The sequence below is a fragment of the Canis lupus genome, chromosome 33, assembly GCF_048164855.1.
Source record: "Canis lupus baileyi chromosome 33, mCanLup2.hap1, whole genome shotgun sequence".
Lineage (NCBI taxonomy): Eukaryota > Metazoa > Chordata > Mammalia > Carnivora > Canidae > Canis > Canis lupus.
The window spans coordinates 1,505,931-1,526,943 of record NC_132870.1 but is presented as its reverse complement, the minus strand read 5'-3'; the positions used below and the strand labels follow the sequence as shown (position 1 = coordinate 1,526,943).

At 46.3% G+C, this 21,013-nt stretch overlaps 1 protein-coding gene and 1 long non-coding RNA gene across 3 annotated transcripts; one reads left to right on the top strand and one right to left on the bottom strand.

Annotated features, from left to right (window-relative positions):
- Positions 1 to 1,380: 1,380 nt before the first annotated feature.
- On the bottom strand, positions 1,381 to 11,428 carry LOC140623940 (uncharacterized). Of its 2 annotated transcripts, none has more exons than XR_012023466.1 (3): positions 11,228 to 11,428; positions 5,533 to 5,666; positions 1,381 to 1,408 (listed from the first exon to the last, which is right to left on the bottom strand). It is a non-coding gene; the product is annotated as an uncharacterized lncRNA (long non-coding RNA). The 2 variants fall into 2 exon arrangements; XR_012023467.1 differs by lacking the exon at positions 1,381 to 1,408 and adding an exon at positions 4,548 to 4,698.
- A 502-nt stretch (positions 11,429 to 11,930) lies between these two features.
- Positions 11,931 to 16,484, top strand: SOWAHB (sosondowah ankyrin repeat domain family member B). The gene has a single exon (XM_072809982.1). It carries the CDS (start codon positions 11,986 to 11,988, stop codon positions 14,215 to 14,217), a length of 2,232 nt encoding a protein of 743 aa, XP_072666083.1. The 5' UTR covers positions 11,931 to 11,985; the 3' UTR covers positions 14,218 to 16,484.
- The last annotated feature ends 4,529 nt before the right edge of the window (positions 16,485 to 21,013 follow it).

The following is a 21,013-nucleotide window of genomic DNA, read 5'->3' as shown; positions in this document are numbered from 1 at the left end:
GGCTGGTTAAGGCTCATACTAGGTATAATCCCAATCTCTCAGGCTTAAAATTTAGTATTATCTTTAATTTGTAGTTTCTTTTGAGAATTCTTCTAAATCATTTGCCTTCTTCGTGAAGGTTGGCAGTGGGGGTGAGGGAAGTGTTTGGGATTAATTCAAGTTGTCTAGTTTGGATGCCTATAAACTTGATAAATAGGAAGAGTGTCTTTGGGGGAAGGAAAGGATAATGAGGGCTGGTCTGGACATGCTGAATTTAAGCCTGGAGAGACACAGCAAAAAGCTGGCAATGGGAGACTAGAGCTCGGGAGGAAGGCTCAGATGGAATGACTTATTTTGAGGTGATAATTAAAAGAATATTTGATGACGAGATTTCTCCCAAACAAGGGATATATCTGAAAGAGGAGTTCATCCTATCACTTCTCAACTTTAAAACTACTTGACATCTGTGATCTAAAACGTAAAATCCAAATGTCTTAAATTGATACTCAAAACTCTCCTTGTTCTTAATTTTTTTTTTTATTTATTTAGGATAGTCACAGAGAGAGAGAGAGAGAGAGAGAGAGAGGCAGAGACACAGGAGGAGGGAGAAGCAGGCTCCATGCACTGGGAGCCCGATGTGGGATTCGATCCCAGGTCCCCAGGATCATGCCCTGGGCCAAAGGCAGGCGCTAAACCGCTGCACCACCCAGGGATCCCCCTCCTTGTTCTATTGCCAACCTATCTCTTGTTCAGTCTTTTATTCAACCCACCAGGCTTTACAAAGAGCCATAGATGTGCCATGGTGTTTGCTGGGGACAGAGGGAAAACTAAGTCTTGGTTGATGGCCTAGAGGAGGTGTACTGAGGAAGAGGGACAGTGAAACAGAATATTTGGATTCAGTAAAATACAGGTAGTAATGGGGACTATCTCATAGGGTTGTAGCAAGAATTAAGTGAGTTTTACACATAAAACACTTAAAAGAGTGCTGTATATGTAATAAATATTATTATAGAAGGGGCATGTACTGGGCCTAAGAGTGTTGGTCCCTCAATTGGGTAACAACCGAGTTGAATCTTGAAAGAAATTTAAGTTAGCCAAAATAAAGGGAGAAAAGGTAGATTTGGAGAAAAACATCCAGAATTTCTTCCTGTTCCCTTGTGTAGTAGGTTGAATGATGGGCTTCAAAAAGATACATCCAGGGATCCCTGGGTGGCGCAGCGGTTTGGCGCCTGCCTTTGGCCCAGGGCGCGATCCTGGAGACCCGGGATCGAATCCCACATCAGGCTCCCGGTGCATGGAGCCTGCTTCTCCCTCTGCCTGTGTCTCTGCCTCTCTCTCTCTCTGTGACTATCATAAATAAATAAAAAAAAAAAAATTAAAAAAAAAAAAAACAAAAAAAAACAAAAAGATACATCCAATTCCCTGCAACCTGTGGATGTGAAAAGGTGAAGGTTTGCAGATATAATTAAATTAAGGATGTTAGGACTAGATAATACTGGATTATCTGAGTGGCCCCCAAATCCAATGACAAATATCCTCATAAGAGATAGAAGAAGAGAAGGCCCTGGGAAGACAGACCCTGAGATTGGAGTGATGTGGCCACAAGCTGAAGAAGCCAAGGAATGTGGATCATAACCAGGAGCTGGATGAAGAGGACAAGGAAACTAATACTCCATGTTATTCTGAGTCCTCAGCACAACTAACTCTGTGCTAGTGGTGAACAAGATGCAGTCTTGGTCCTCATGGAGCCTGTGTTCTGGTTGTGAAAGCCACAAAAAAAAAAAAAAAAAAAAAAGAATAAATATGTAAGTTCTTTCTTTTTTTTTTTAACTTAAGGTCTTTTTTTTTTTCAAAGATTTTTAAATTTATTTATTCATGAGAGACAGAGAGAGAGAGAGAGAGGCAGAGACACAGGCAGAGGGAGAAGCAGGGTCCATGCAGGGAGCCCGATGTGGGACTCGATCCTGGGACTTCAGGATCATGTCCTGAGCTGCAGGCAGATGCTCAACTGCTGAGCAACCCAGGCACCCCTGTAAGTTATTTATAATAGTGAGTATTAGGTGCTCTGAAAGTTATGCTCTGAATTCTGTATTCAATTGCCCACTTGCCATCTCTCCTTGAATGTCTTAATGGGCATCTCAAACTTAATTTTCCCCAAATAGAGATGCCTGGTGACGCATGGAGGTAGGATGCTGATCTATGCAAGGTGGTCAGGAAAGACTGTGGGGGAGGTGACCTATACAGGAAGATGAGTGTGAGCTAAAACAGTTCCAAGCAAGGTGCTTGTTTTTGTTGTTTTTGTTTTGTTTTAGGGAGGAAAACAGCCAGTGGAGGTAAAGAGAGGGAGAGGATGCAGATTCAGGGCAGAGGGGTTCAGAAGGAGTAAAGTTTCAGAGGAGTCAGAAGTGCTATGAGGCAAGAGTGAGAGAGCAGTGTAGGAAGCAGGGTCATTAAAGGGAAATGGTTGGGGCGCCTGGGTGGCTCAGTGGTTGAGCATCTGCCTTTGCTCAGGGCGTGATACCGGAGTCCCAGGATTGAGTCCCACATGAGGATCCTTGTATGGAGCCTGCTTCTCCTTCTGTCTGTGTCTCTGCCCCTGTCTCTCTCTGTCTCCCATGAATAAATAAATAAAATCTTAAAAAAAAAGAAAAAATAAATTAAAAAAAAATAAAGGGAAATGGTTAAGTGCACAGTAGAAGCTAAATGATGTCGACTCCAGGTCAAAATCATCTGAGTTTGAATCCTAGCTCGGCCACTTAGTGGTTAGAAACAAGAAGGAAATTAGATTTTCTGGATCTTCATTTCCTCAACTATAAAATCAGCATAAAAATAGCTCCTACCTCATAGGAATTTGTTAAAAGAATTAAGTGTATTAATGTGTTATAAAATACTCGGCTCAGCGTCTGGCAAAGGATATGCCACAAATGCCATTATTAAGATTATTAAAAGTAGCATCAGGCTTAGATCAGAATATGAGCACTGGAAGGAATCACCTAATTGATTTCCTCATTGTACAAATGGAGAAACTCAAGCCCAGAGTGTTTGTAAATTGGCCAAGTTTAAAGAAAGAGTGGGAGGCAGAGACAAGACTAATCAATTGAAAGTCTGTGCTTTCTCCAAGTGGGCTTCACCTATAAATTTGGAAATCAAAAGAATAAAAGTGGTAAGTGGATCTGGGAACACAGTCAAAGTAACTCAAGTAGGGACGCAGTGAATGAGCAGAGAATGTGGAAAGAAAATATGGGAAGAAGAGCTAGCACAGGATATTCAAAGAGAAGAATCAGAGAAGAGTAATGAAGCCAAGACTGAGATTTCAAAGGGAAAGAATAGTCAACTGAGTCAAATGCTCCACAGAGTTGAGGAAAGATTATGACTCTAGTATAAAATGCTACATTTGAAGTCAACATGATTTAAGTATCAGAGCCACAAGACGCTCTGAGATTTGGTTTTCCCACATGTAACCTCAGGATACACCTGGAAAATCTGCTGACTCCTTCAGCAAATTCAAATCCATACCTTCTAAAGCTAACAATGGGAGAAGACTTCCCACCTGGGGAGGAGTAGCTGGACCTTAGTCCAGACCCTGAAATTAACCTCCCGCCTGTGTCTGTTACACTCATGTCTGCTGCAGCCACAACCAGCAGATAGGCCTGGGGCGGGGGGGGGGGGGGGGGGGGGGGGGGGCGTTGGGAGGCAAAACATGGATTTTTACAGTTTCTGTCTTATAATATTAAGTAAGATACTATTTAAGGCTGGACCCCCAACATCAGGGCTGGTCATGGAACTCTGTTTCTCTTTCTAAATCTCCTCTATTGATAAAATCATCGCATCCATTAGCTTTAAAATACTATTTCTTAAGGAGGGCACATGATGAGATGAGCACTGAGTGTTATACTGTATGTTGGCAAATTGAATTTAAATAAAATTAAAAAAAATACTCTCTCAGTGGTCAAGACTCTCAAATGTATATTCCTGTTCTGAATTCACTCCTGAGCTTCAGACTGACATGTCCAATTGTCTACTCCAGATCATTACTTAGATGTCTAATGGTCATCTCAAACTTAACCTTTCCAAAAGGGAACCCTTGGACTTCTTGCCTCCAGTCCAGGTCTTACCCAAGTAGTCACAATCTTGGTAAATTTTAGTCAACCCACTAGCACATTCTCCAGGTTTCCCCTCCAGAATGTTTTCCAAATCTCAATCCTTCTCTATACCTGATACTTGTTATTGCAAGCTAACCACCGTCTCTTACTTGGCCCAATACAGTGGTTTCCCAAATGGGTTTTCTGCTTCTACTTTAGCATTGTCTTTAATCTATTCTCCACAGGGTAGCCAGATGAGCTATTTAATGAGCTGTTATTCTCTATATTATAAACCTCCAGGGGGATCCCTCGGTGGCTCAGCAGTTGAGCGCCTGCTTTTGGCCCAGGGCGTGATCCTGGAGACCCAGGATCGAGTCCCACCGACGTCGGGCTCCCTGCATGGAGCCTGCTTCTCCCTCTGCCTGTGTCTCTGCCTCTCTCTCTTTCTGTGTCTCTCATGAATAAATAAATAAAATCTTAAAAAAAAAACAAAAAAACCCTCCAGTGGCTTCCCATCACACTGAAATTAAAACCTAAACCCCAGTAAGCCTTAGAAGATCCAGATCATTGGACTACTCACTTTACACTTCTCTCTCTCTCTGTGCTCCAGCTTCCACTCCCCATTTGCTCTCTGCTCCTGAAACATACCACACACCACACTCATTTCTTTTTTTTTCTTAAGATTTTATTTATGAGAGACACAGAGGCAGAGACATAGGTAGAGGGAGAGAAGCAGCCTCCCTACGGGGAGCCTGACTTGAAAGTAGATCCTGGGACTCCAGGATCATGTCCTGAGCCAAAGGCAGACGCTCAACCACTGAACTACCCAGGCGCCCCACCGCACTCATTTCTGATGTAACACTAGCTATTCCTTCTATCTGGCATGCCTTCTCTAGCCTGCTCCCCTATTCTCCATCTTCACTTGGTTGTCTCCTCATCACTGAGGTCTCTGCTTATTGTTATCTTCTGAGAGAGGCCCTCTCTGTCCATCCTTGCTACAGTAGCTCTCTACTGATGATGCTATGATGGTCAGTCTCCATCATATCTGTTGGCTTTTGTATCTGATCACTTGTCACTAGTGATATTTTCTTGTTCATTTTTATGTGTATCTCTTCCCTAGTGGAATGTAAGTTTCCTGAAAGCAGAGATTTTTGTCTGTTTGGTTCCCACTGTGTTCCCAGCCTCAGAAAAATGGATATGTATGGTAGGCCCTCAATAAATACTGATACAGAAACAAAGGCCGGCAGGCTCAGGACAGGAGAAGGGAAACAAATGCAGAGAGCCCTGTATCATTAAATCATCTGACTCAACTTTACCATGAAAATGCCTTCCCATTGCCATTTCAGAGTGCCCTGAGGAGTACCCAGACTTGTAGTGATTGAATGAGAGAGAGCGAGAATGACAGAAAGGAGGAGGAGGAGGAGGAAAAGTTGGAGAGAAAGAAAGAGGGTAGCAGGGCACCCTGGTTTACCTTTGTGCCTTTGTAAGGTTCACTTTAGCTCTGGTTTCACCTGGAGATCTCCCTACCCACCTGGATGGTTGACATTGGGCAGTTCTACCTTCTTGGATGGAGATGCAATCTTTCACCCGCAGTAGAGGTTTGGACTGAAGGCAAAGAATAAGCACATCAGAATATATCCTACAAGAAATATGATCATATTAATAGCAGGGAGAGCTACTGTCTGCAAGGTAATGGTCACTATTGTACACGCTTCCCACATTGTTCTGAGGATCAGATAAAGGAGAGTGATCTGGAATGTGACACACACGTGTAAGTCACTATACTACACAGCTGCACGTATCTGTCGATGAGCAGAGGGACTACTACAGGCAAAATGCCATCTGTGTTACTCATGCCACAATAGTGGGGATTTACAAAGATGATCTTGGTGTCCTCTCTATCCTAGATGACTTCAGTATCTCAGCACCACCCCCCCACAGTTCCATGATGTTACAATCCTCTCACTTCCACTATGCTTCATCCACATGGTCACACTCTGAATCTTATCCTCAAAATGATTCCACCTTGGAAACCTTCAGCCCCAAGACTTAAGAATATTTGATGTTCTACTCATATCCCCACCTTCCAGCTCTTGTATTCCCTTATTTCCATTGTACCTGCTTTCCAACCTCACTATGGCTTCCTCAAACCTTTCCTCCCCATCTCTTAGCCCTCCAGTTAATCTAATAGCCTTTTTTCCCCCCTTTCTATTCTCACTAGAAAAAGTGGCTCTCTCCGGCCTGTTCCCGAGGAATCTCTACTGGAACTCTGGACTCTAGCCCCACCCCCAACTCCTAATTTATCAATTATTTACTCTATCCTCTAGGTTTTCAACTTATCTTTCCCTGTTGGGTTTTCCTCTAGCACACTAGACATGATCATATCTCGTGAAAGAACTACCAAAAAAAAACAAACATGATCTGATATTCTCCTTATCTAGATTTCTCTCCTTTCTTTCATGGCCCAGTCTCTCACCCACTGTTACCCCACACACTCTTCGCCCCTCTGAAACCTGACTTCTGTCCTCCCCACCCTTCTGAAACTCTTCCTGACTAGACTCCAGTGACCTAACAGGCCACAATGATCCTATTTCACTTTTTTTTTTTTTAATTTTTATTTATTTATGATAGTCACACACACAGAGAGAGAGAGAGAGAGAGAGAGAGAGAGGCAGAGACACAGGCAGAGGGAGAAGCAGGCTCCATGCACCGGGAGCCTGATGTGGGATTCGATCCCGGGTCTCCGGGATCGCGCCCTGGGCCAAAGGCAGGCGCCAAACCGCTGCGCCACCCAGGGATCCCCCTATTTCACTTCTTATCAGATTTGGCGCCATCTCTAGAAAGCTTTTCCTTCTTCTGCTTCTGTGACACCCACTCAGTGGTGTTCCTCTTCACCTCTAGAAGCTCCTTCTAAGTCTCCCTAACACGATTCTTTACCTCCTTCTCCTTGGTAAATCATGAACCTCATTTCACCCTCCACCTCCTTCCCATCCCACTGCCTGTACTTCTCTCTCTAAGCAATTTTGTCATCGCCTAGGGCTTCAATGGTCATTAACATATGCTAATCTCATGCATTCTTGGAACCTCAAACCTACATTGCTTGCTGGATATTCCTGTTTTTATGGCCCATAGGCACCTCAACCTTAATATGCACTGAATGGAATTTATCATCTTTCCCATTTTCAAAACCAACTCTTCCGTTCTTTCTATGTAGATGATAAACATCCATCCAGTGACTCAGGCTAAATGCATGAGAGAAGCCAAGCTTGTCCCTCTCCCCTTTCTGCTCCCCTTCCCCCATCCCAGCTCCTCTGGCTCCAAATCCTGTTGAATTTACCTACTAGCTATATCTCTTCAATCCAACTGGTCATCTCCCGTTCTTTTTTTTTTTTTTTTTTTAATTTTTTTGATTTATTTATGATAGTCACAGAGAGAGAGAGGCAGAGACACAGGCCGAGGGAGAAGCAGGCTCCATGCACCGGGAGCCCGACGTAGGACTCGATCCCGGGTCTCCAGGATCGCGCCCCGGGCCAAAGGCAGGCGCTAAACCGCTGCGCCACCCAGGGATCCCTCATCTCCCGTTCTTTAACACAGCTGAACTCAGAGCTTTTGCAACCTTTTTCTGGATCATCTCAATAACTTCTGGACTGTTCTCCCTGCTAAGAGTTTCATCTCCCTCCTCCAGCCTAAAGACTTGATACTGTTTTTTTTCTTTTTCTTTAAAGATTGTATTTATTTATTCATGAGAGACAGAGAGAGAGAGAGAGAGAGAGAGAGAGAGAGAGGCAGAGACATAGGCAGAGGGAGAAGCAGGCTCCTGGCAGGGAGCCTGATGAGGGACTCTATCCCAGGACCCTGGGATCATGACCTGAGCCAAAGGCAGCCGCTCAACCACTGAGCCACCCAGGAGCCCCTGATACTGTTTTTTTTCTTTGGCATTGTTATTCATTTATGTCTTTTTTTCCCTTTCGTGTCTTTTTCTTTTTAAGATTTTATTTATTTACTTGAGATAGAGAGCACAGGGAGGGAGAGTGGCAGAGGGAGAGGGAGAAGGAGGCACCCCGTTGAATATGGAGCCTGACTCAACTCAGAGCTTGACTCCAGAACCTTGGGATTGTGACCTGAGACAGAAGGCAGATGCTTAACCAACTGAGCCACCCAGATACCCCTTTAGTGTCTCTTTCAAACTAAAAAGCAATATACTTTTATTGTAAAATAGTCAAAAAGTTTCTAAAGCTATACGGAAGAAAAGTCACCCTCAAATCTTACTCCCAAATAAGCCTTTTTCCCCCTAAAAATGTTACTAAATATGATGTATTTCTTCTACTTAAAAAAAAAAAAGATTATTTATTTAGAGTGAGTGCATACAAGCAGGCGGAAGGGCAGAGAAAGAGGGAGAGAGAATCTCCAGCAGAATTCATGCTGATCTCAGAGCCAACGTGGGGCTCGAGTCCACCACCCCGAGCCAAAAATCAAGAGCCAGAGCCTCAACCAACTGAACCACCCAGACGCCCTTCTATTTCTTCTACTTTAAGAGGCACCTTTCCCTCCCTCACATTTAACATCTCTGAAACCAAAATGCATCATACAACCCATGGCATCTTAAATTTGGTTAAATGCACTACAGTTCTGCAAAGTGCTATTTTTACTTGTTAATATGGGTCAAGATTCCAAACCAGCACTGCCTCCAGGCTGATCTTTGTAAAGTACGAATCTGGTCCGGTGACTGCCTCCCCCCCCAAATTCTTCAAAGCTCCCCCTACCCCATGCTGGCTCTCATTCTCTGACTCTCTCCTATGCTTCCAGTCTCCTTTCCAGCACATCCACACACACTGTCTCCCTTGAAGCCAAGTAGTTCTATTTGCAGTTAGTTCCCCAAATACACCATGCTGAGCCAGCTCTATGTGCTTTTATCCAATATTTTCTCAGCCTCTTCCTCACCTCTTCTACACAAAGTTGCTCTGACTGGAAGATTGCCTGCTCCCCCAGGCTAAGCCTCGGTTTTCCTTTGCACACCACCCCTTATCTCCTTCAGCATTTGGTGCACATCTCTGTGATTTCTCCAGAAATCACTTAACACAGGTTCACACCATTTCTCTTTTTTTGTTGCTCCCAGCAGATAGCAAGTTCTTGAGCAAGCTTTCTCCTTTACATCCTTTCTTCTTTACATCCATTTCTAGTAGCTCCAGAACAGCATGGCTGCTCCATAAATATTTTTTGAAATAATGGACTGTACAGGAGAGAGGCATTAAAATGCTCCTGAGGTAAGCTGAGGAACATTCTAATTAATCATCCTGGAACCTGGGATCTGAAAGAGAAAAAGGAGGAGAGACGATCTGGATGCTAAACCCCTGTGCACCCAGAAATCTAAAGTAATTTGGATTTTTTTTTTTCTTCTCTTTCCCTGCATCTGCTCCTCAGACCTACTAATTCCACCCTTGACTACAGATAATCTGATTCCAACAACCATGCCTTGATGAGCCCCTTCTCTCTCCCTGGTTCTTTTAAGCGCTTCAAGTTCATATTATTCCTCCTTGTTGCCACAAGATCTCTTTTTTAACCAGAAAGTTTGGAAAATACTAAAGGGGTTAAGAGGTTCTTTTCACTTGCCAGTCTACAATACCCACCCAAGTTGACCACTTGGACTCCCTCCTGCCCTAGGTGTGGACACACCTCTCAATTCCACCAAGACCCCTTACCAGGAAATAAACACAAAAGGAAGCTGAAGCTTAATACAAAATTTATATTTTAATAACCATCCTAAAATCTTGATGTTAATGTTCCACCTCAGCAAAAACCACTATCCCGCTCTCAACCCAGTATTGGGTTTGAATTAGAGAAAATGAAAATGCCAGAAACAGACACAAATGTTTCCTAATTCTTCTTTTTGACACAGATCATTCAAAGCTAAGGATTCTAATTCATCCATGGAAAACTCTCGGGGTGCTACTGCAGACTTAAGATGAAGCTCAGCTAACATGGTCCATGTGACAGGCACTAGATTGGTCTATGTTGACAATTGTAGGGCCAACATACTTTCAATACTCTCCCTTAGAAAAGGACAGGGACTCATGAAGCAACCAAAAATAGAGCAGAAGGAAAAGTGGAAGGATAAGGGGAAGTATAGGAGAGAAAAGGCGTAGGATAAGGCAGAAGAAAATAAAGACCTTATGATAGGCAATGTGGCTGAAGAAAAGAATGGGGGAGGGCACCTGGGTGGCTCAGTGGCTGAGCCTCTGCCTTTGGCTCAGGTTGTGATTCTGGGGTCCTGGGATCCTCCTGTCCTGGAGGAGCCTGCTTCTCCCTCTGCCTGTGTCTCTGCCTCTCTGTGTGTCTCTCATGAATAAAGAAAATCTTAAAAAAAAAAAAAATGAGGGAGGGCATGGAACCATCTGTAAACAGGTGGAACAATACAAGTAACTTGGGCATGGAAACAGGACCTCAACTCAAAGACCTCAATTAAAGAAAGCGCCAGGCCAAGAAGTGGACGGATCTTGGATCCCAATGAAGAGGGGAAAGCAGCTGGTAGGAGAAGCGCTGTGACTCTACAGTCTTGAGGCCGGTGAAAAAGACAGCTCTGGCCTACAAATGGACCCAGAATTAGGAAGTTTGCACCTGTCAATGGAGAATGAGAGTCAAGGGGCCCTTCTAAGGTCTGGAGTAGTGGGGTCAAATGGGGTAAGCTTGCAATTTGTTTCACAGCGTGCGGGGCTGGGGTGGTTGGGACTTTACACCCGGAGAGAAACCCCCCCAGGACTCAGGCCAAGGCGAACTGGACCGCACCAAAACCTCTTCCGCTCACCAACTTGGAAGTAAATAAAAATGAAGTGACCCCAGACAGCACATCCCTCCACTGCACAATCCCTGTTCCTTGAAAGCGGCTGAGGCGATCAACTGTCAACCTGATCTTTTTTTTTTTTTTAATTTTTATTTACTTATGATAGTCACAGAGAGAGAAAGAGAGAGAGAGGCAGAGACACAGGCAGAGGGAGAAGCAGGCTCCATGCACCGGGAGCCCGACGTGGGATTCGATCCCGGGTCTCCAGGATCGCGCCCTGGGCCAAAGGCAGGCGCCAAACCGCTGCGCCACCCAGGGATCCCCAACCTGATGTTTCCTTAACGTGAGACAATTCCTAAGAAAAAGAAAGGCCGAAACCACCCCGCACCTGCAGAGCGATGTGTCTCCTCCGTGCGGACTGGGGCGTGTCCGGGTCCTCGGCGGCCGGGCCGGCGAGCAGGCCCGCCAGGAGGTCCGGGTCGGGAACGGCGGGTCCGGACTGCGGTGCCGCCCGGGGCGATCTGGAGAGAGCGGCCCGCAGCGCCGGCGGAGAAGGGCGCGTTCCGGGGCCCGCGCGGGGCCGGTGGGGTCACACCTGCTTCCGCACCCAGGGGCCTTCGCAGCGGCTTGCGCAGCGCGGGAGCGGGCGGGGGCGGGCGCGGGGGCGGGCGCGGGGGGTCCGCGGTCCGCGTTGCGCGTGGCCAGACCCAGAGGAGCGGCCGCTCGCTCACCTGCCGCTCGCTCACCTGCCGCCGCGCCCCGCCCCGCCCCGCGCTTGGCTGCGCGCTCGGGGCAGGGCCGGGGGGACCGACCTCCGGGCGGAAGGACGGGAGCAGGCGGGCCGGGCCCTTCCCCCGAGCGGGGCGGGAGGCGTCGCCGGGCGCAGGTGCAGCGGACTCCGACCTATCCCGGGGGCCTTGGCGAAGACGCCGAGCAGGGGCGGCCCGGGAGCCGCCTCCCTCCCCGCCTCCCCGCCCCCCGGGCTGCGTTGGGGCTCCCGGCCCGGGCCTCCTCCCCGGGAACCGCGCGGCGCTCCACGGCGGATGGAGGCGGGCGGCGCCGGCCCGGGCGCAGGTGACACTCGACAGGCCGGAGCTCGCGCGGCGGGGGGAGCGCAGGGAGGGGCCCGCGGACGCCGGGGCGGCGATGGCCCGAGAGCTAAGCCAAGCGGCACTGCTGGACTTCCTGTGCCGGGCCGGGGGGAGGGTGGCCAACGCCGCGCTGCTGAGCCACTTCAGGAGCTTCCTCCGAGACCCCGACGCGCCCCCCGGCCAGCACCAGCGCCGCCGCGAGCTCTTCAAGGGCTTCGTCAACGCGGTCGCCGCGGTGCGCCAGGACCCCGACGGCACCAAGTATGTGGTGCTCAAGAGGAGGTACAGGCACCTTCTGGGGCAGGGGGGGCTGCAGCGACCCCGCGCCCCGCCCGCGGCCGCCGCCCCTGCAGGAGGAGCTGCGTCCGGCTCTGGGCAGGGCGCGCGCGGGGGACCGCAGCCTCCCGGGGCGCAGCGGCGCGGGGAGGAGCCCGAGCGGGAGCCCGAGCGGGAGCCCGAGCGGGAGCCGGCAGGTGCCGCAGCCCCAGCGCCGCACGCAGCTCGCCGCGGACCCGCAGCCCGCGGCGCCCGGGAGGCACCCCCGGGAGGCGGCCCTGGGCCCCGGGCAGCAGCGAGGGGCGCGGCCGCGGAGACGCGAGGCCGCTGCCGGGATCGCCTCGCGAGCAGCCCGCAGGCTCTGCCGGGGAAGCAGGGGCTCGGGGCCGCCCCGGACGCCGCCACCCCCGGGGATGAGCCCGGGGCCGCGGGGCGGGGGCCGCGAGGACAGCCCGCAGCGCCCCGCTCGCCTCCCGCACGCGTCGAGGCCGTTGGCGGCCGGGCTCCCCCGCAGGCGCTCCCGTCCCGCGCCGTGTCCCCCGGGAGCGCACCGGAGCCGCTGGCCCTGGGCTCTCTGCCTCACCCCACCCTGCGGCAGCGGCAGCCCCAGACACCCAGGGCCCGTGACCAAGGCCCCGTCCGAGCCTGGTCCGTGCTACCGGACAGCTTCCCCCGGCCACCCTCGGAGCGGACCTGCTGGGTCGGGACCCCTACCTCGGAGCCTGCAGACCCCACGCTCCCCTCTCACTCTGCCCTTCCTGCTGTTCCGGAATCCTGTCCCGAGAACCCTCCTTTGACAGTCTTTCGTAGTATTCGGTGTCAGCTGTCCCTCCAAGATCTGGATGACTTTGTGGACCAAGAGAGCCATGGCAGTGAGGAGAGCAGCAGTGGGCCCAAGGAGTCTCCTGGGGGTTCCGAAGGGGGGCTGCAGGTTGCTCTGGGAACCCCAGGTGGGAGAAAGCTCAGGAATCCGGCAGGAGGTCTTTCTCCAAAGGAGGGCGGCCTCAGGGACGGAGGGGACGGTCACGCCTCTCAGCAGCTCTCAACAGAGGCGAATGGCCTTGCAGGCCACCCCCGGGAGTCTCTACCCCGGCCAGCCCCCAAGTTAAGGAGATCCCTGAGGAGGAGCTCTCCGGCTCGGATAGCCAAACTGTCTTCTTCTGATGAGGAGTATCTTGAGCACGACTTGCTTAAAAGGACTCGTCGCCCACCACGATCCAGGAAACCCTCCAAGGCAGGAGCAGTGTCCAGCCCAAGAGTGGATGCTGTTTTGATACCAAAGCCTGCAGACCTGAAGGCTGCTGTTGCGGAGTGGGGTTGGCCATACACCTCCTGGGCCCCGGCTGGGGCGGAGTCTACAGCCTTGGTCCCACAAAGACCTGAGCACAAGTCATCTGTGATCCCCCTAGATGCCAGGGAGCATGAATGGATTGTGAAGCTTGCCAGTGGCTGTTGGATTCGGGTGTTGACTTTGTTTTGGGAGGACCCCCAGCTGGCTCTGCACAAAGACTTCTTGACTGGGTACACTGCGTTGCACTGGATAGCCAAACATGGTGACCTCAGGGCGCTCCAGGACTTTGTCTCCAGTGCACAGAAAGCGGGCATTGCTCTTGATGTGAATGTGAAGTCCAGTTGTGGGTATACCCCTCTGCACCTTGCAGCCATTCACGGCCACCAGGGGGTCATCAAATTGCTAGTGCAAAGGTTGGCTTCTCGGGTGAATGTCCGAGACTGCAGCGGAAAGAAGCCATGGCAGTATCTGACCAGTGATACCTCAGGGGAAATATGGCAGCTACTAGAAGCTCCTCGGGGCAGGCCCATTTTCCCCGTCTATCCTTTAGCCCGAAGCTCTTCCCCCACCAGGAAGGCCAGGAGCCGGGAAATATCTAGAAATATCACTCGCAAGACTTCCTTTGCTGCACTACTCAAAAATCAGCACAGCAAGTGGAAATTGGCCAACCAGTATGAGAAATTCCCCAATCCAAGAGAAAGGGAAGAGTACAGTGACTGAAGTGGTCCTCTCTTTCCACCACCCTCTCATCCTTGAGACGTTCAGTGTGAAAATTCAAGGGCAATAGAAAAATTGCAGAGGTGTTGGTAAGGAAAAGATTGATCATGGGAGATGGCCTACCTTGTGTTCACCTGCCTGGGTATCATGTCAGCATATCCCAGACCTTACGGAGTCATCCAGGCTTTCTGGCAGCTCAAGTCTCTGGGCCAGTGAAACCTAGACATAGAGCAGAGTCAGGTGTTTAAAACCCAGGAGGTGTTCTTCCTCTTTCCTTGCCACCACAGACCTGGGCACAGTGAGCCACGTTGTTTTCCGAAGCAGCTACCCCAGGCCTTGGCTACAGAGGGAACAAATATCTAAGAGGAAGGGAGGCAATTCAAGGGATTAGTGAAGCACCAAATCTCTCTGGCTAGTAGCTCTCTGGCTCCTATTCATTTGAAGGCTAAATCTTGGCTGAGAGTGGAAAGCACCAGCTTTGAAATCACATGGCTCTTGCATCCTCGTTTTTGTTTCCTTTCCTCCTTCTTTCTTTCCTTCCTTCCTTCCTTTCTTTTTTCTTTCTCCTTTCTTTCTTTCTTTTTTTTTTTTTAATATTTCATTCATTTATTCATGAGAGACACAGAGACAGAGAGAGGCAGAGACACAGGCAGAGGGAGAAGCAGGCTCCATGCAGCGAGGCCAATGCGGGACTCGATCCTGGGACTCCAGGATCACGCCTGGGCTGAAGGCAGTGCTAAACCGCTGACCCACCCAGGCTGCTCGCTCGCTCTTCCTTCCTTCCTTCCTTCCTTCCTTCCTTCCTTCCTTCCTTCCTTCGATTCTTTCTTTCTTTCTTTCTTTCTCTTTCTTTCTTTCTTTCTTTCTTTCTTTCTTTCTTTCTTTCTTTCTTTCTTTCTTCTTTCTTTCTTTCTTTCTTTCCTTCTTTCTTTCTTTCCTTCTTTCTTTCTTTCTTTCTTTCTGTCTTTCTTTCTTTCTTTCTTCCTTCCTTCCTTCCTTCCTTCCTTCCTTCCTTCCTTCCTTCCTTCTTTCTTTCTTTCTTTCTTTCTTTCTTTCTTTCTTTCTTTCTTTCTTTCTTTCTCTTTCTTCTCTTTCTCTTTCTCTTTCTCTTTCTTTCTCTTTCTCCAAATCAGTGAAAATGAAATTATTACTGGAGAGTAGAACTTGATTTAAGAGATTCCTGGGCCCTGTCTTCCAGTCTTCCTTTGAATGTAACCTAAGGTGGCTAATGTGTGAAATGATTAGTGCCTTTTTGGGTCTCTTCTCCACAATCAAAGAAGCGGTTAGGTAAGATCCAGTTATGACTGACATTTAAGCCTTTCTTTAAAGAAAAAAAAAAAAAAAACTAAGGGAAACTTTCCAAATGTAAAAGCTGTTGGTTCATTTGCATAGTTGCTGAAACCATATTTCATGGAAACTTCCCGTGTAACAAATTGCAAAATCAGCATTAGTAGTTTTCAATAGGATTGAATGGCTACCATTGATGTTCTGGGGAAGCAGTAAGGGTTAAGAGGTAAATACTACCTCACCAGGAATTTTCTAAGCTGCTAAAAATATCATTTTATTTGCACTAAACTTATTGCCAATTAAGATGAAATATTAGCCTTGAAGTGTTGTATCTCTAACAGGAAGTGGTCCTTTTAATTGCTTGTGATGGTTTCGATCTTTGTGGGTCCATGGAATTCTGTATATTGCAGGAGAACACTGAGATCTCAGAACGTTGATCTCTTGGAACATAAATTCAAAGACGGCTGAAAAATTAAATGTCCATATGGAGATTGTTAATTTTTTATGGAATGTTTTCGTGTGCTATGGCAAGGATGCTGTATTTTCACAGTATTTTCTTGTTTCTTCTGGATATTTTTCCCCATTAAAATATCAACAAATCTTCATAAATTATTGTACTTACGCTGATTACTGTTAATCTCTTCTTCACAAAATTATGTTTCAATGAATGTAAAATATTTTTCTTTCTTTGTAGTTTTACATTATAATTTTGCTGAAATAAATAGATTTCTGTCCTATTAGAAAACAAAAGATAGGTATACTAAATAAGTCTAAGGGTTGTTTCTTCAAAAAAGACCTGTATAAGAGATGAAGCTTTAGCAAATCAAATCAAGAGAAAAGCAGCACTCACGGACAGTGGGGGCATGGTTCCGAGAGATGAAATTTGAAAGAACTAAAGATAAACAATTATATAAATACTCTAGTAAGCGAGTAATTTTCAAGGAAAAAAAATAAAATATCAACTGCCTTTAAAAGTCAAAGAATGTTTTTAATTTACCATATTTTCATCACAGCATCAATTTATTCAACAAATATATTTTGCCTAGTGCTGTGGGATTTACAAAGGTGAGTGGGATGTGACTTCCTGAAACTTAAAATCTAACAATTCATCTTAACTTAAAATCAATGAGATTTGTTGCTGGTTTATTTATACCTTATCTTGCCCCCCAGGTGCCTTTTAAAGCTGCACTGTGTTAGATACAAGCTTTTAAAATGAGACAGAAAAGAGGCGGTACTAGGAATGAGGACAAAGCTACCACAGCGCAAGAAAAAATTTTCAAAGTATCCTAAGTACAAAATTATGTACTCCAGAGAATTTCATAGGAGGGATTTCCTTGGGCTGGGAAAGTCAGGGAGGGCTTCACAGAGGTGGGGAATGTTCAAGTGAATGCTGCTGACTTTCGAAAGAAACCAGTTTTATTGGTTCTACCGCATTCTTGACATCTGCTCCAGTGTGTGATTTGCATAGCACTGGTGTTGACTGAATGCTTACTGGTCAGAACACAGTATGGATCTCAAGTTGATTCTCATGAGGGCTCAGGTCCCTTTTGCCTTGGTCCACACATTGTACCTATGACTTTGGTCAACTCTCTTACATGGTCAACATGTATGTTAGGAGGGGGCAGGGTGGAAGATGTTGAGAACAGAGTAAAATACAAATCTGTGTCACTCTCTTGCTCAAGTCATAAAGACCACGCTAGGAGGGTTGGCAGGCCTAGCACATTTCTCCACCCTCCTGCCAACCACTCCCTGCCATGAACCCTACCACTGAAGCCATACCAGACCCATTGGAGTGCTAAGGGCCCCACCCTCTCAGTTTCTGTCTTGGTGCTGAATTCCCTTGGTTTAGAACCCCTTTCACTGTTTAACTGGTGACCTTACACTTAATTTTCAAGGGTCAGCTCAACTGTCAATCCTCTAAGAAGAGTCCAGGATAAATACCTCCAAGCCAGAAGATGTATAGTTCTTTCATCAGAATTCTCATAATACTGTGTACACACCTCACTTAAGAGTTTTTGCCACATGGTATTTTAGTAAACTGTTTGAACGTTTTATTTTTCCTGAAGACTTTGAACCAATCTGGAAATTGGAGAATGTGTTTTCAATTCATCAAAATTTAACAGATATTTATGGCACATCTACTATGTGATAAAGATATCATTCCTGCCTTCAAGAATTCCCAGTTTATTGGGGAAGGTGGGTCACTGAAAAATAATTTCAATAGTGCAATGGAGGTGGATAGATGTGTGCATCTAGACTATGAGAATATGGAGAAAGGAATATTTATGGAGAATTTTCTTTATACTAGTCTCCACGCTTATACTGGAAATTCAACATGCGATAAGATGTATGCGTTTCCTGCTCTTGTGGCACTTTCCTGGACCAGGAAAATCACGAATATAAGATGGACGTTAGATGGGCTTTGAAGGGCCAATTGGAGAAAGGAGGAAAGAATATTCCAGAAGGAAGGAGCTTGAGTAAAGCTGCAGGATGTGTTTGGGGGATACTTGAACACTGCTGTGTGACAGAAGTGAGGTGGTGTGGAAAGAGACAAAGATGAAAAGGTCATTTAAGGCCAGGTTGAAAACAAGGGTCTTTTATGCTATGTAGAGAAATATAGGCATTTTCCAGGAAGCCAAGGACTGTCAAAACTCCTCCAGAGAACCTTAGTGTTACTCCAAATACAGATGTTTTCCTAAAGCTTTAATATGAAGACAAAAAATAGATGTCAATGTTTTAGATAGGATGTACTCAAAAGTTTCCCTTTCAAAATTTCTTTATGTCTTCAGTGTTGTTAATGCTTGTTTGCTATGAAGTAGTGGTAGGCAATAGAATAATTTGACAAATGGCAATTTAATATTAAAGGCAAACAGCAGAAATTGTTGATAATCTTAGCTCAACACTTGCCTTTTTTTGTAGACATAGTTGTAAATTAGTGAATTTCAATCTTATATATGGTATATACAATAGTCTTGCTTCCTGCTGTAAAACTGCTTATGGTTCAACATTTCAGGATGTTACACATAGCATGCCGAGACTTCCATATGCTTTTGATTGTAAATTTTTTAAAAGTACCATTGAGATGGGTCACCCGGGTGGCTCAGCGGTTTGGTGCCTGCCTTCGACCCAGGGTGTGATCCTGGAGACCCGGGATCGAGTCCCACGTCGGGCTCCCTGCATGGAGCCTGCTTCTCTCTCTCTGCCTGTGTCTCTGCTTCTCTCTCTGTATCTCTCATTAATAAATAAATAAAATCTTTTTTAAAAATACCATTGAGATACAATTCACATACTATACAATTCACCTACTTAAAACATACGATTCATGGTTTTTAGTATATTCACAACCATTACCACAATAACTTCCTTTACAAGTTTGAGAACCACTGACCCAGGCAAAGGGGAGCCATTGACAGTATAATGCATAGGAATGATACACATTTTTTGATCACATCATTTTATTACTGTAAATGAAAGTCTAGTTTCACGGTAACACTAATCTAAGAGCGTGAAATTCTGTACAGGCTGGTTAGTACAGCAGTGCTGGTGTGTGTGCTCGTTTGCTCACCTCAAGCAAATGATTAAAAATGTGTAATGAAAGCATAGGAAACTACAGTATTTAAGATCATGACAATGAAACTAGTTTGCCTTGGGTTCCTGTCCTGGCTTGGACAAGACCTTCAACTTCACAATTTTCTCATTTTTAAGATTTTTTTTTTGAGAGAATCAAGTAAATTAATACAAAGCCCTTAGAAAATGCCTGGCACATCATAAATATTGAATAAATTAGCTGTTACTATTTTTAACACCCATTCAAAATATACTGATCACTTTAAATTTCCATCTATGCTAAAGACAAAAAATCCTTTAGTTGATTAAAAAGATGGGATAAGAACAAGATTTGCTAATCAAACATTTTTCCTTATGTCCTTACATAAAAAGTTGCTTGTGTTTCTCATTTCAGATGAAAAAGTCTATTTTATTATCCGTTGTGTGTAACAATCATTAGCTATTATGATATGTCACTAAACAGAATTGTGTCTAAAGGAAGTCACATAAACAAATATTTGTCAAATTAGCAGCTCTGTTCTGGCCTGGAACTAAAACCCAGGCAGAGGTCCGAAGGGGTGAGTTTGTGGAGAGTTGAGTGTATGGGTGTGTGAAGCCACTGTCACTGATGAAATTTAAGATATCTAAATTCAACTATCCAGTAATCTCTATCAAAATTCCACTAACTTGGTCAAAGTGAAGTCTCACTGAAGTGGATTAAAAATTATTGACATTGGGGCATCTGACTGGCTCAGTCAGTACAGCACACAGCCCTTGATCTTGGAGCTATTAAGTTTGAGCCCCATGTTAGGTAGAGATATTACTCAAAGTCTTTGAAAAAGGGCACCTGGATGGCTCAGTCGGTTAAGCATTTGCCTTCGGCTCATTTGCCCCTCGGCTCCAGGATCCTGGGATAGAGCCCTGGGTTTAGCTCCCTGCTCAGCAGGGAGTCTGCTTCTTCCTCTCCCTCTGCCCCTCCCCACTGCTTGAGCTCTCTCTCTCTTGCTCTTTCTCAAATAAATAAAGAAAATCTTTTTTAAAAAAATGAGAAGTGAATATTCATTCAATTGATGACAACAGCTTTGCCTGAATTGATGGTCCAGGGAGTCACATTTATTTATTTTTTTTCTGAAAAGGACTAGAATACAACCACCTGCATAGGACTAGCTATGACTTTAAAGTGTCTGGATGTTGAGTGAGTGTTCTTAATTTTCACCTGGTGTGATCTAAGTGGTTCTCTGCTGAATATGAAATCCCTGTGAGCCTTGATTTTTGTGAGGAAAGGAAAGGGGAAAGAAGGAAAAGATCATCAAGCTGGCCTCAGGTCTTCAGGATGGAAGGTGCTAAAATGTGCTTTACTAGTAGGCAGCAGCAAATGTGGGAGGGGCAACCATAAAAGGCCAATTTTGCTTTACCCTGAGGCCACATCTTCTCGCTGTAGTGATTTTAATTCTGGATTTCTAAGGGGCGTATGACTTAAGTAACGTTTCCTAATGGTATATATAATTAATTAGCCAACTGGCAGAGCCGTCTTTCTACACATTGTGAAGAGATCACAGAATATTGCCCTGGATTTCTTGGACAAGATTCCTGATGTCTGTCATAGATGCTTGGAAAACCTGAATCCTAGAACCACTTTTCAAAATTGAGGTAGAGGGCAGCCCTGGTGGCCCAGCAGTTTAGCACCACCTGCAGCCCAGGGTTTGATCCTGGAGACCCGGGATCGAGTCCCACGTCGGGCTCCCTGCATGGAGCCTGCTTCTCCCTCTGCCTGTGTCTCTGCCTCTCTCTCTCTGAATGAATAAATAAATAAATCTTTTTTAAAAAAATTGAGGTAGAAACATTTTCAGGAGCCCTGTGAAATCCAGGGCAGATGATTTTTCACAAGCATTTTCTCTTCTGATCTTTGTTCTTGGCCAGCTACCGAGTTTAGTTAGGGACTAACCAAGGGGTGGAAACTCAAGAC

Bases quoted from the DNA above. Each gene is read 5' to 3' on its own strand.
- SOWAHB (XM_072809982.1), top strand. From the start codon at position 11,986: ATGGCCCGAGAGCTAAGCCAAGCGGCACTGCTGGACTTCCTGTGCCGG.